The 15,059-nt window shown below is 41.0% G+C and overlaps 1 protein-coding gene across 7 annotated transcripts in view; it reads left to right on the top strand.

Moving 5' to 3' along the window:
* FSTL4 (follistatin like 4) overlaps positions 1–15,059 on the top strand; it is a 235,153-nt gene that overhangs the window by 17,034 nt on the left and 203,060 nt on the right. For 5 of the 7 annotated variants that reach the window (XM_042790335.1, XM_042790336.1, XM_042790337.1 and 2 more), the window contains exon 3: positions 1,780–1,813. The exons of the other annotated variants lie outside the window; for them this stretch is intronic. In XM_042790335.1, coding sequence (XP_042646269.1) covers positions 1,780–1,813 — 34 coding nt within the window. The remainder of the gene's footprint in view (positions 1–1,779; positions 1,814–15,059) is intronic. 7 annotated transcript variants of the gene reach the window in all.

Genomic DNA, 15,059 nt, shown 5'->3' with positions numbered 1-15,059 from the left:
AAATACCAATTTTTTTGTTTATCCCCCTCAGTTGACTTGGAGGGTGCCACAGAGACTGTTTCTGCTGCTCTGATCCTTCTTGGTTTTAGTGAAAGCTTTGTTTTTGAGACAGCTTGCCGGTTACTTGTAGGGAAGAGAATCAGCATCTGTTGCCTACACAACTGGTGACAACGGACAAAGTATAAACTGTCACCACATTTGAGTGGAGCTGGGCCGGATGATGTGATGTGGTTTGGTCCCCTGGGCTGGAGGAACACTGCGGTTGTGGTGGGGGTCCTGGGAGAGGGATGGGAGGCAGCAAGGAGCATTTCTGCAGGCAGTAGATGCATTGCTGCAACACTGCTGTGTGGTGTGTGTAATATTACATCCTTGAATAAACCACCTCATTCTGAATTACCTGATGCAGGTACTGTCATCACTTCCACAAGCTATTTTTTTTTTCTTTTGTCTATTTCTATCTCTCACTTTGAAAAGCTCTATATTTTTTATCATGGGCTCCAGTGGCATCATTCTGTATTTTTAATTACCCTGTGGCAGAGTACTCTGTCCTGCAGAAGGGGACCAGGAATATATTTCATTAGATGCATAGCGCTATACTTGCCTTTGTCTAAATGTGGTTTGCAGGGAGGCACTTTATTTTTTTTAAAAGTGAAAAAAGTACAAATAAAACTGTAATAAGCATCAGGTGGGCCAGAAGGCTCAGCTGTCTGGGGAAACCCATGTGTTACTTCCCTATGAAAAGGAGGAGAGAAACAAACCTTTTTGTTATTTTATTCTCTGATAAACATCTGAGAACAGTGAACCCTAAGAAAAGAGGTTAAACAAGGCACATCCACAAGAGTAAAAACCTGCCTTATGAGCTTCTAGCAGGGGTGTGGGGAGCTCGCTCCTCTTCTTTGTGTCTGTGCTGGGGGGTACCAGGGTGGAGACAGTGCTGGGGCCTGGTGGCACCTTGGGGTCTTCCTGGTTTAAATTTCCACTCGGTGGGATTAATCCTGTACCACCCATCAGTGGGCACGGTCCAGGTCAGCGTGATTCCAGACAACACGGTCTTTTAGAGTCCTCTGTGATTCTTCTATTTTTAACACTGGTTGCAAGAAGTAGCTCAAATGATGGAAATTGTAAGTATTTGTAATTAACCCATAAATAGTGTTACTGCTTGGAATTAAATATTTATTCTGCTGGAGTCTCACCGTTCGTATAAATAGTGTTGTCTGGGAATGCAATACCCTTTGAGACTTTATGCAATGTCTTTTAGAAAGAAGTATATTAGAGGTGGTAGTGATGCTTTGCAAGAAATAAGGCAAATGATATAGGTGTGCAAAGATTGAAATGAACCTTCAGCTCTAAGCATGGGTAGTCTGGTTGCTTTGAAATTATTCAGTTATTTGAACAAGTCTCTGCTAAAAATATCTGTAATGTCTCCTCCATCCTCAACTCTAAACCCTTGCTAGAGTTATAATAACCCTCCTAGCTGCTCCCTTTTAACATCAATAGAAGAAAACCCATCCATTTTAAAGAAAGATATTGTGCTCTACCATGTAACTTACCCAGAAAATGATGAATCATTTTAAGTGATATATTGATCCATTAAATATCTGTGGATAAACTGAAATGTATGCTTATAATTATTCCTCAGTTATTGTGTAGAGCTTCACAGATGCTTCTCTGGGACAATGACTAATGTTTTTAGGGGGTTCTGTTCATGCTGCCTTTGAACAATTCTTATATAAAAAAAAAAAAAAAAACCACACAAAAAAATTCTCTTTTTCCTTATAGGACTCCAGAAGGTTTGAAGTTACAAGAAGAAAAGGTAGGAAAAAAAAAAGTTTTCTTTCAATGTGTGTGTTGGTGTTGAGTATTCTTGCAGTAACTTTTAAAAACAAACATGAGTTTACACACTTGAAAGAGTGTGCTGCTGTGGAATTTCAAAGAGGCTGCCTACTAACGCTTGCCTGACAGTTCTTAGTGTCGCAAATTGTAGTTTTTTTTTTTTGTTGTTTCAATGAAAAGTTGTTCTTTCAGCACAGAACTGCATGATGATATTGGGGATGCAAGTCAAGGTTTGTTGAGTGCTGGCAGAGGGTCTAAACTCTGACCTTGGAGCATTTCAGGGAGGAAAATGGTCCAGCCAAGGCTTTCCATGTGTCAGCACACTGCAAATCCCCCCAAAGGTGCAGCAGTGTTAAATGCTGGTGCTCTGAGCTCAGAGCCTGCTCCTGTAAACTCTTTTGTGTTAGCAACTAATTGGCTGCTGCTGTGAGTGGCTCTTTGATGGATCCCGGCAGCTGGGTGTGGATTGGCCATCAAAGAGCTCATTCTGGTTATCATTAATTTTGATTTTGTTTAGCAGATGTTTTCCGGATCAGGCAGTTGCTTGCCTCATCCATCTCAGTAGAACGTGAAGTGGGTGACACTCTCCTGTTCAACACATTGATGCATTTCCCTGTTTTGCTCCAGCAGCTTCTTTAATCGCTTCAGGCATCCTGTATATCGGGATGAGGTTGTAACTACCACTGGTTTACAGCATAAATGAAAATGGTCAGGTCCAAGGGTAACTTTCCATCCAAGCAAATAATCTCCTTTTGGGTTTTTTGTGGTTGGTTGTTTTTGTTTTTATTTTCTGTGAGTCTGAGGCAGCAGAGAGACTTGAATAAATAAAATATATGGCTGTTGCTAAAGGTGAAATCTGTTTAGCTCAGGTTTCCAGCATATGTGTGTATTTGGTCAAACTGCTGCCACTCTTCATGAAGAAATCCAGTTTTATTGGACTTCCTATGATCTCGGGCTGAAGAGGGCTCTTGGATACTTCAAGGCTACTTTGAGATGCAGAAGAGTTATCTTGGCATCCTGGATGTGGAGACATTTCAGTCATGCTCTAGAAATAGAGTTCATGGTACAGTTCATTACAGGCATGGAGACTGAATCCAGTTTTGTGAAAACGGACTTCTCGAATAAAATTTTGTGGAAGTACTTCTAGTTTTGTTTCAGATAGGATTTGGGTCTTCTAAGTTTACTGCCCATTGAAAGTAAGCAACACTTACCAGAACTTAAATATAGCAATTTTTGAACACAGGACTGACTCTATAGATCATGTGAGTGCTTGGAAAATGTTACATCAGAGGAATAACTGGGTTTTGAGATCAATGCCTCTAGACACCAAATTTCCAGGCTCAGTTAAGCTGATTTCTCATTGCCTTCACAGGATGGGTAAGGCTAGACTTCCATTTAGAGGGGTGAAACCATACCCTTTTTCAGAAATGAATTTAATATAATAAACTTCTTTGTCAGAAGGCTTCTTAAATTAGTGGATGGAGTGGAGAGAAGGGGATGGTAGTTGGGGAATTAAGGTCTATAGCTAAATTGAGTTTATGCCCAGCAACGCAATCTGTGAATCAAGTATGTCTGAAGAACTGCAAACTCCTCAAAAGTCAAGAAAATGCTAACAAACATGGTAAATATATCTTGGTCACAAAAGCCTGTGGATTTGCGGAGCTACCTGGGGATTTTCAGCAATGATTAAGTGCCTTCCTCTCTGGAGTTAGTCCTCAATAGTGCCTATAAAATAATTCAACAAAAGCCTCCTTCAGAAACCTCTTCAGTATTAAAATGTGTGCAGAGCAGATACCACTCAGTGCTAGAAAAAAAAATAACAGGAGGGTTGAAATATTTGTTATGTACACGAAAGGTTTTATTATAAATTTTGTGCTACGGTATAATCTGATTTTAAAATTCAGACCTATTTTCCCTAAAACAGTAATTTTTGTGGATAATGGTTTTTACCTGAGGAAATTAGATGATTGGAAAATGTTTGAGGGTGATGTGTTATGCTTGTTTCCTTCCCTTGGTGGAAGATTTGGCTTTCTGTTGAAAAGCTGGAAAACTTTGAAACTTAAAAATATCTAATAGAAACAGCCACAAAGGTGAGAGCTGCAGCAAACTTGTTCTGTGCCTGCTTTTATTATCCCTGCTCATGGATGAACCAGGATAATTAAAAAAGAGCTTTTGGTGAAAGGAGGGTCGATCCTGGCTTATACTTTTCAGAGTTTTTCTTTTTTTTTTTTTTTTTTTGTGGACAAAAGGTCTGAGTTTCCTAGATTGAAAGCGGAGGCTTTTCTTCCAAAGGAAACAAAGCCTTGATTGTTGTCAAATGGTCCACGGGTAAATACTAACTTGCCATACTTATTTCCTTCCACAAATAGTCTATTTAACAGACAGTTGGTCAGTTGTGCTGGACTGTGTTTATATTAGATGAAAGAAAGATGTGAAAACACCTTCTTGCTTTTTTTTAGCTGTGGATGAGTGTAGTTAAACTGGGCAGCTTTTGGTTTCCAAAGTGTCAGGACTACATATGCTGGAGAAATTCTGAAGCTGCTCCAAAGACCATTACAGTCAATGAATGGCTTTCCTTTGACTTCTGTGGGTGCCAGATCAACTATAATTACATGGTCTTTTAATTGCTGTGGTACGGAGGGGAGATGCTTCCCTGACTGCAGCTGGCAGCTATCTTCCACTGTGATGTATGAAGACTGATTTCCTTCTGAATTTAAATGGAAATCGCTGCACATCCTTTTTGTTCCTGAGATGCCTAACTGGTGTTCAAATGTTACCCTTTTGGCTAAAAATGATCTTTTAACCCAAACAACCTCATTCTGCTAGTTGATTAGAAGCTGGAAGAATATTTTCCTAAATTCAGTTTAAGCTAATTAAGTTGAAATTTTGCTCTCAGTGGGTCATACATATGACCCACTGCAGTTTCCATCTGCATTATGCTCATGCAATGGAAAACAGAATAGGGTGTGAGGTGCCGGATTTTGTGTTGCTAGCATTAAAAAAAAACAAACCTAAACAAAAGAAAACAAAAACCCCAAATAAACAAAGCCACAAACTCAATAAAACCCAGCATGTGGTAAACAAGCACAGGATTTGAAAGCTATCTCTTTATATTGCTCTTTTAAGCTAAAATCAGGGGGCAAGTTAGAGCAGTCAGACTCAGTTATTGAGTCTTCTTTCTTTTCCCATTTCTATCTAAATACTCTTCCATTATTTACTCTGTGTGTTTATAGATGCTTTCAGGTATTATCATTGTTGCTGGTTCCTATTCAATACCTGCCCTTAGTGCACAGGAAGGAAAAACTGAGCAAAAATGTTAATAACCTGCACATTTACATCAGCGTGAAATAGTGCCGGAGAGAGATAGGGAAGAGCAAAACAGGAGAAGGGAGCCAGGAAAAGCAGCCATTTGTGCAGATCAGGTGGACATGACAGGCATTTAGTGAAAAGGATGGAGAATAGCATGCAGCAGAAAATTGGAAGACTGAAAGATTCATGGTAAACCAGAAGAAGCACTGGACCAAGGGCTAAAGAGAGCACCTGTAAGCATTTGGCTTGACAGTGGCAGGGTTTAATTTTAAAGACTGGTGAGTTTTCACTGTGTACTGGGTGTAGATGAACATGTCATACTTACCTGTTGATGTAAAATAGACCACACAATATATGTATGTCAAAGCAATGTACATTCATGTCCATCAGATTCTCATGTCTAGCAGAACAGGGCCTCTGGTGGTTTCCCCAACTATCTTAGCTGCAAGAACACAGAAGTTAATTCTGTACCTTCTGAGCTGACAAATGCTTCTACTTCTGTTGGCAGTATGGGGCTGAAGGATCCTCAGTACTAGAATAAATTGTCTGCTGTGTATAACTCTATGCCCAAGCATGTGCATAGTCACATTTAGCATAAAGAGCCAGACCTTCGGTAGATAGAAGTCATGCTGAATTTAATGGACCACCTTAGCTTTTTCCTAGCTGAGGATATAACCCAAGCATTTAAAACTTTTAATTTGTTTTTGTGTTGCTCACAATCATCCATTCAACAAATTAGTGTCAAAAGATGCTTTTGAAACCACTCAGCCAAGAAATGTTCAGGCAGATTGCTTCCACTCTGTTTGACCATATAATCTTATTAAATGAGATGCAACTCCAGATTTATTCAGACAGATGACATCACAATACCATAAAGAGATGAACTTTAACTATCCGTTTTGAACTAAAAGGCTGAAACCTCTCTGAAGTCTTTACAAGCTCTGTATTGTGGATGGCTGGTTTATATTTATATATATATATATATTTATTAAGGATACGCAATCCTTATTGTTATAGCGTGTGTCCTAATCAGTGAGGAGCAATAGAATAGAGCACACCCTGAGCTTTCCCAAGTTGCCAGAGTTCTATTGAAAAATCTCTGGGGCCGCTTCAATTAGCAGTGTTGGAGGATCCAGCCAGCAGCTTAAGAAATATTTCATTACTTGCCACTTGACATCAATTCTTATGTCTTAGATGAAAAACTGACTCAGGGTTATAAAACAGTAATGCCCTTTAGAAATTCTATTCACTTCGTCCTTTCTTCTTGCACATTTCAAATTTTCACCTATCCACGGAAGATGAAAGGCTCTCAAAACTTGGCAGGAATGTCAGGTTTCTCTCCTCAAACCCTTCATGAACACAATGAAGTGATCAGCTGTAATTAGTTTTGTAGTAAATTGCTTATTAATTTCCGATCCTGTTGTTCTTTTCCTAGTGCCAGAGTCCAAGGAATTTGGTCTGTAATAGCTGTGTCTGTTGCTCTTTAGAAGCAGCTGTACCCCCAGATAGTAGCTGTCTGGCTATCCCAGTGACATCCAGATTATATGATATAATAAATACACGTATCTGGATGCATATGCTGTGTACATATAGAGTTAGATGTTCAGAAACACAGTAGCTGTATCTTTGGGCTTTGCCTCAGAAGTTCAGAGGACAGGTTTAAATCAAAAATAGCTGTTTTGTAGGATCACAAGTAGGAATATTTTCCATGCTTATTATACTGATTTTAAGAATTACACAGTCTTTACTTCAAATGAAGGTTCGCATCTATGTCCAACTCAGCTGCTTTGTTTTCATAGAAATTTTTATTATCTCTGACTTTTCAGGGCATATGTTGTCAGTGAATGGCCAGCTGTTACCTGGGGAAGGATATTTGACTGGGTCAGAATATTAATCCGTTGTTTAGCTCCTGTTTTATTTCAGTTTCAGAAACTGCGGTTCCTCAGCATTTTCTGCACCTCATCCCACTTGAACACTACTCTTCATAAACATGATGCAGTGGGGATGACTAGTTTTGCAGTGTTGGCAGGGAATTAGGTAGAAATAATGAAGGTAAAAATATTTTTGAGGAGCTACCCAAGGCATTTTGTAGCTTGGGTTTTATTTTAGTCAGGCAAACCAAATGGGGTGGGGGGGAAGAGGCAAAACTGTTTGCTTCTACGTATCTATTGGCAATGGTGTTTGATTATATTATTTGGCATAGAACAAAAGTGACAAGAGTTAAAAGAGGGAGTAAAACCACGTGGAGGGGGGAAGAACCCCAAATAATCCACTTGTTAGCCAGTGTTAGTCACCGTAGTAAAATAAACAGTACTAGGGATACTCCTAGGTGGTCTTACTACAGCTGTTGGTATTACACACATGTGTATGGGACTCTGGACAAGGACGAGTAGCTGCAAACACTGAGCAGTGAATTGCAGCTCAGCCAGGGAGTTTCTGAGCTGTTTTCTAAACCAAACAGTGCTGGTCCTACTCATCGTGTTTGGCTTCCAAATGACTGTTTGTTCATTCAGATGGATTACTTCTGAAAATGTGAACGCAGCCATGGTTTAGCTCAGCTTTGCCAGCAGACGCAGGAAACCGATTACATGCCCAGCTCTCTCACTGCTGGAAGCAGAATGGTTTTGCAGACTTAAGGCTCTTGTAAATTGATACATCAGTTTCTGTGGTTAAGTACTTTGGGGTAGGAGGAGGAATGAATTCTGTTCATGGCAGAATGGGCATGAATGTTTAGTAAGTAAATATAATAGTATGTGGCTTTGCTAGAGCAGCAGATTGATGGACCTGAAGGAGTTGAAGCAAAAACTTCTTGAGCAGCAGCAAACCAGGCAGCTCTTACCAACAGCAAGTCAGAGGAAGGAGTTTGTAGGCAAGCTTAGGAAGGGGCCAGACTTCAGTTCTCTGGGTGGGGAGAGGGAGAAGATGGAGATAAGCCAGAAAACTAGGAGGCTTTGTGAGGATTTGCAGGGAGATGCAAAATAGTACATGTATTTATTCCATACTACCATACTTCAGAAATAGGCATCCCCAGTGCAGAGTGCTGAGGCTGGATGTGTCTGAAGGCATCTCTCTTTTTTTCCATCTGAAAGCAGAATGAATTCTGCTGGTTTGGCAGCTGAATAAGCCGCCAGTGCTGGCTGCAACACTGCTGCCCACGGCTGCCCTGCTTGGCCATGCCCCACCTTCAGAGAAGTGCCAGTTCCTAATTTGAGCATGTGGGGACCAGCTGGAGATCAGTCAAGTTTATGATCTCTTGGCATACAAAGAGAAATTACTAAAAAATACCAAAAAACTCAAAACAAAACAGGATGCTGACATTGCCTGCATTCCTTGTATTTAATATCCAGGGGCAGACACTGCACAACAGTATCAGATTCTAAAAGCAGACACGTAGAAATGCCAAACTGCAGTTAGCTCCACTGCAGGATGGTGGAAGATGCTGGAGTCGTCCCTCAATGATGCTCTTTTACAGCAGATAGCATGGGGCACGAAACCTTGCACTGACCTGCAGCAGTAGGATGGCGTGGTCCAGAAGGCTCCTTGAAGTACTTGTGTCTGGGAAACTCGAATCACTTGATGTTTACGGTTTTTCACAACCAATTACATCACACATGAATTGCTGACTTAAAGCTTGTGACCAAAATTCACACTGCAAAGCCAGATTCATCAACCCAGCTTCTCGGAACAGTTAACAGCAAGGCAGTTTATTCAACAGACTTTTGGCTTCAGGCTATGCAAGAATTTTAAGTCAAAAGCATGCTGAAGAAGATACAGCTGCATTGAGGGAGGCAGCAGGAAGCATGTAGTGTCTGACCTAGAAGGTAAATGCCTCCTGCTCATCAGTTCACATTCTTTGGAAACTTTGGAAGATAGATCAGCACATTTCCAGGAGTTAGAAGGAGATGTTTTTTTCTTTTTTTTCCTGGTACATGCCAAGCAGTATCTGCCCCATGTCCCCCAGCGTGGTGTCAGGGGCATCCTCTGTGCTTTCAGGGAGGAGGTCGGTCCCAACAGGTCACGGTGCTGCCTGCTGCCAGCTCCTGCCTGGGATGGATGACCTCCTCGCCAGCTTGAATGTCAAATTTTGATGAAGGCTTAATAGAGAGATTAGGTTTGTTCCACAGGGTAGTGTCTCCCTTTTCACTTCTAGTCTCTCTGTTCTACCCAGAGCAGTAAAGTAGGACTGGTTTGCACTGGTCTTTTAAGACAACCTGTCTTTAAGAGCAAGAGGAGGAGAGATTTTCAGACAAATGGACTTTTATTGACTTAAGCATACTTAGCAGCAGCCAGCTTGAAGTTCAGTGAGATTTGAAGTCATGTTGGCTGTTGTTCCCGGTAGTGCATTGTTGTTTGCATGAAATACTATTTTGTCCAGCCACATAATTCTAATGAAATTTGCAGAGCATTGCATGATGCGGAAGCCTCTTGCATGTGGAGAGGGCATATGCTGCTTGCATGTAATATTGGAAGGTGTAAATGCATCGGAAACCCTGAGTTTTCATACCAGATGTAAAATAAACTTCTTTGTAAGGGTTGAATAAAAAACTGGCAGCAGATGTTTCTGGTAATGGCAGTATAATATAATATGCAAATACTCTCTAACAAGTTAGTTTTTCCAGCATGTCTCAGAAATTAGCAAAATAAGTAACTCGAACTTTGAGTCCAAAAACCCGAAGTCCAGCTTCACTTACGGGCTCAATCAAGCTTTTGAGTCATGATTTTTAAACATGCTGCTAGTCTACTTCATGTGTAAAAGCATGGTATATTTTCAATTACAGACTTATTAGGTTTCAATGTGCCGTTTCTTCCCGAACTGAGCTTTAACCATAAGGCAGTGCAATTAGGTTAATATTTTCAGAGCTTCAACTCTCTGCTCAAATGCAATAAAATAAGAAATGACCCTGTTGGCGCTCTCTTGGTTCAGGCACTCGTAGCCAGGTGGCTGTGGCCTCTACATGGGGGAGATGCAGCATGTTGGGCTGGCAGCCTGGACCAGCCCCGCTGGATCCTTGTGGTTTATGGTAGGGGAAGTTCTCATGGTGCTCGGGTGTCTTCTCCTGGACGTGCCTTGCTTTTTGCTGGGGCAGTGGCCGAGGCAAGCAGTGATGGTCCTTGCAGTACTTACCTGTGGGTCCATTATCTTCTTCCACCACATCCAGTTCTCCCCAGACCCCGCAGGATGTGGAGAACGAACCTCTCAGGTGACTGGGGCCATAGCCACGTCCCTGGATGCTGCCAATACAAATAGTCTGCTTAAATTAGTGGTTTTCCAGGGGGCTCTGCTTGCTTTGTAAATGTTTCCTCTGGACTTCACATTTCCAAGCAAGATTTCAGCTTGGTAATTAGTGTATGTCAGTATATTTTAAAATAAGAACTTAGGAGCCTGTGAAATGGTCCGGTTGCTCTTGTTGTTTGGGAAAGAAAAATCTACTGTGTGTAAGGTAATGTAATTACTTTTCTAAAGGAGTTTTTATTATGCTCCTAACTGCACATTTACTGTACTTGATAGACCAAAATAAAACCAGAACAGAATGAATAAGCCATTTTGGTCCATTGGGTAAATAAAACAGCTAAAGTGTTTATAAATATGTATTTAGTCAGCAGAGCTGATTGGCGACTGCAACTGCTCCAGTGTCTAAGTAATCCAAGTTTAATAGCCTTCCATAAATATTTCCTTGTTTGTCATGAGGCAGTAGTTATTTATCCATGCCATGCTGCTTGTTTGTTTTGTTTGATGAGATCTTTTGAAGAATATTAAAGTAGTTTGTTGGTTTGCATATAGCAGAAGATGGGCACTATGTGTGTTTATGAAGTAACATGAGTGTGGTCCTCGTATCTTGTCCCCTTCTCTTCCTCCTTTCCTTCCTTGCCTCTTCCACGCAGGTGGTATGTCTTTTTGTCACTCTTTCAGTTTTGATGAGGTTGAAATGCGCCTTCTGTCTGCTGAGCTTCTAATTCCATCTTCTAAAGTGGCCCCAAAGATGTGACAATCAGTAGGGCTGAATCTCAGCCCAGTTGCTTTTTCTATTTGAGTGTAAAACTACTTGACACATATTATGAAACTCATTCTGGTAAAATGTTATTACTAGATTAAATTAGTATGTGTGAAAAGTGATTCTGGACCTATAGACTTCAAAGACTTTTCCTTCCAAAGGCATAGGTTGGATTCTGGCTTTTACATTTGTTCATCACGTTGGTCTGTCTCTGAGGTTGTCAGGAAGTGTCTGTTCCTGTGTCTTGTTGCGTGCAACAGTTGGTAGAGAGGCCACAGCTGAAATCCACCTTGTGCAGCCAGCAGTTAATAGCATAACATTATGCTCTTGCTTAGAAAATAAAAAATACAAGGAAAAAAGTGCTGTGTTTTCCATCTGCAGAATTGGAAGTTTTTCAAAATGTCACTTCTTACAAGATTTCAATTTAGTTTCTCATTGCAACTGCAAAGCAGATGACAATGGCATGCAATGCCCTTTCTTCTTTGTTTTGCTTCTCCCATTGAAATTCTGTGATGTGAATTGCCTATAATGTGATTTTTTTCCTTTACTTTTCATATTTGAATGTTTTGAAGAATAACTTTTCTCTCAGTTACTTAAGTTAGATTTAAAAAATATCCTTTCTAAGTTTCCTGTTTTGTTTTCCACGGTATTCTTTCTTCTTTACCCATATTAATTTTTCTAAAATTGTTAGTTTTTCTTAAATTATATTTAGGTTTTAACTCTTATTGCCCACTGAATGCAGAAGTTCATCAACCACTTCTAGCAGAATCAACATTGTGGCAAACCTTATTCCCTGGCATTCGAGTCAGCGAAGCCAGAAATTGGAAGCAGCCCGATGCAGCTTCTCAGCTGCTGTCAACACGTCCAACTCCGCTGGCACCCGTGTCAATGAGGGATGATCCATTGCCAGCGATGTTTGTATGGAAAAACAGCAGTTGTGAAAACAGAGGGTTGTTGCAATTCGAGTAGATTTACCGCTGACCGTTTCTGCTCCCCGAGATGCTGGTGGGACTTGCCTGGCATTGCAGGAGTCAGGATCCAGGCTATGTCTGAGCACTGTTCAACAGAGGAAGAACTCTGTGACACATAGAGGACCCTAATAAACGAAGAATTCTGTTCTTATAACTATATAATAATGCTTTAAAAGGTGAGCCCCAGCAGCAGCCAATAACTGAGCTAAATTAATGGGGGGAGCCCATGCATGGGTCTGTCAGGAGAACTCATGGCCTCTCTGCTCTGCTACATGCTGCTCAGGGGGCTGGACTGGCGTGCTGGGCTCCTCACACTGGGAGTTGGAGTGAGCAGCCAGGGTTACAGAAAAAGTTGGAGAGAAGTTTTGTGCCATTCTTGTAAAACAAGATGGCTTTTGCCATCGAGACGGTGAACTGGCCAGCCTGGGCTGCAGAATGCGTACTGGGTATAGGACTGTCACACCTTACAGTGGTCTGTTGGTCTCAAAACCAGTAAGAAGCAGCCCCTTTACTGTAAGGCACAGCATGGGGAATAAGTCAAAGCCCTTACAAGTATATTATTCTGGAAGCCCTGACCGCTCCTTAATACTATGAGGCATCTTAATTAGAGGGAAATCTCACATGGCGGTAGCAGTAAAGGAGCAGAGACAGCAGAAAACCTTCTCCTTCCTTTTGGAAATATAATAAATGCTTCCTGCATTTGGAGGTTCACATTTGGATGACACCTCTAAATATATTCAAAACAGGTCAGCTGGATTAGAGGCATTGCTAAGTGAGCATTTTTGGTAAATCACAGAGTTTGCAGTTATCACTGGAACGTCTAAACATGTCTCTGGGAAGTGTGGAGATGCTGCTGAAGAAATCAGGCTTTGAGTAAACTTCAAAAAGATTTCTGTTTGAATGTGAGGCAATGCTGAAAATGACTCTTTACCACCTCTTAATGTTCACCCAATATAAATAACATCACCAGAACAAATCCTTGCTGATCTGCGTATCAGGCATTGCAATTCTCCCTTCAAAGGAAGAGTGTTCATCAGGGCTTGTTTATTATAGCTGAGCTGTATTCCCTCTGATTAGATGACCCCATCGTCTTTCAGACATCTTTAACGGAGCACCCTCCAGGATTTTAAAACAGAAATAATAATTACAGGCCTCTGTCTCTTCTTTCACCCCCCTGCCTTTCCAGCAGGCAGAAGCTCTAATGTTATTATTTCACAAGATGATGTTTGTTCACTGGAGGGTGAGAGATGGGTCTCATTGTGAGAACAGTGCTGCTGGCCCTGCTGAATGCCTGGGCACAAAGGTGGACTTTTGTCATTGTTTTTTCTTCTGTTGGGGAAAACCTGAAGGATTATTTTCAGTTTCCAATACCACAACAATTAATAGTGGGAATGGCATAACCGAAACACATTTTAATGTATTCATTTAACAACAGGAACATAATGAAAATCATTAAAAGTATCCAACTTATTTTCCTTTGCATGGAGAAACTAATAGTGACTCAATGCCCTAATGGTGGAGTTTCCATTTTACTTTTGTGGGTTTGTAGCAGTAATTTTCAGACTTTCCTTAAACCAGATCTGTTGTTTGTTCTTTTGGTGTATTCCCATGGGAAAGCAGGATTTCTGTCAAAGCAGCAATGCTGTTCCTTTCAAGAAGGTAACTGGGAGTGGGGCTCCGTGCACGTGTGTCCCCCATTTTGCTGATGCTAATGGTGCTCTCTGGAGAGAGGCAGCTCCAGCAGGAGAGCCATTAATATCCAGCCACTCTGCCAGTGGGAGCTAAGCACAGTTGCACTTATTTAATTTAGACATTAAATCTTTTTCTTAGCACAAACAAATGCTCCTTTGCTTGCTTAAAATTCTCCTCTGCGGCTTTGGAGGCTGAGGTTTTTTTTGTCTGCAAATCTGCTATTTTGGGAAGGGCTCTGAGGAGGGAGGAGGTGGTGAGTCCCTGAGACCTATCCTGAAGCCCCAGTGACCCGTTTTCTGGCCAGTCACTGCTGGGGTGAGGCGAAGGGACTGTGTGTCCTTGGTGGCTCCAAGGGCTTTAGGTCACTGATAATTAAAAGTAGTTGGTCAGAACTGTTCTGTCGTGTTTGCAATTGAAAAAACAAACAAGTGAAAAAAACCCACCCCAAAGTAGATGGTTTTAGTTCACCCTTGCAAAATCCCATCTGCAACATGTGAACAGGCACCCTATAGCTTTACTTATAGCTAAAGTCCATGTAAGTAAGAATAAGAATAATAGAGCTAATAGTTACTAAAACTGGGACTTGTGCTGACTTAAATACAACAAAGGCTTCTCTTTTTTTTTTTTTCTTTTTTTTGGGGGGGAAGAGGTGTTGGGGGTTTTTTGCTTGTTTTTTAAATTTCTGGGATGATTTCAGATTTTGCTTCTTCATGAACAGAGATGCAGCTAAGCATTGTCTAGATCCCTAGTGAAACAAACACCTTGCTATTTGATGCTACATATGCTGCTGTAAAAATAAATGTATTTTCCACAAATACCACCTATGCTAATATTTTTTTTAATTACTGGAAAGATTGCTGGTGCTGCTACCGTTTGCCTTCAGGCATGCCGTATAGCAAAAAGAAGATCTGAGGTTTCCAGGAGTATACCCATGAGCTACTGGGAAAGTTCTCTAAAGCCAAAGGGTTGGGTTTTGTTTAACAAGATTCAGTTAGTCCTTGGAGAGAACACACAAACTTTCTTTTTTAAATTCAGCTGAAAATCTGTGCAGGCACTCGAATATGAAAGTCAAGGTTTGTAGGGAGAAGTAGTATCTTTTACTAGGCCAGTTGTGATAGAAGGAAATCTGAGAAGCTGTTGAACACAGAAGTCATTCATCAGGTCTAGAACGTTAATGGCAATCGTCCGATACCAGACTTACTCCCTTTATTCTTGAGCAGAATTTGCTGATTTTAAAGTTACTGTATACACAATCTTCTTG

Source organism: Tyto alba, unplaced genomic scaffold (genome assembly GCF_018691265.1).
Source record: "Tyto alba isolate M040663 unplaced genomic scaffold, T.alba_DEE_v4.0 Super-Scaffold_17, whole genome shotgun sequence".
Taxonomy (NCBI): Eukaryota; Metazoa; Chordata; class Aves; order Strigiformes; family Tytonidae; genus Tyto; species Tyto alba.
This window is presented reverse-complemented; position numbering and strand designations above follow the sequence as displayed.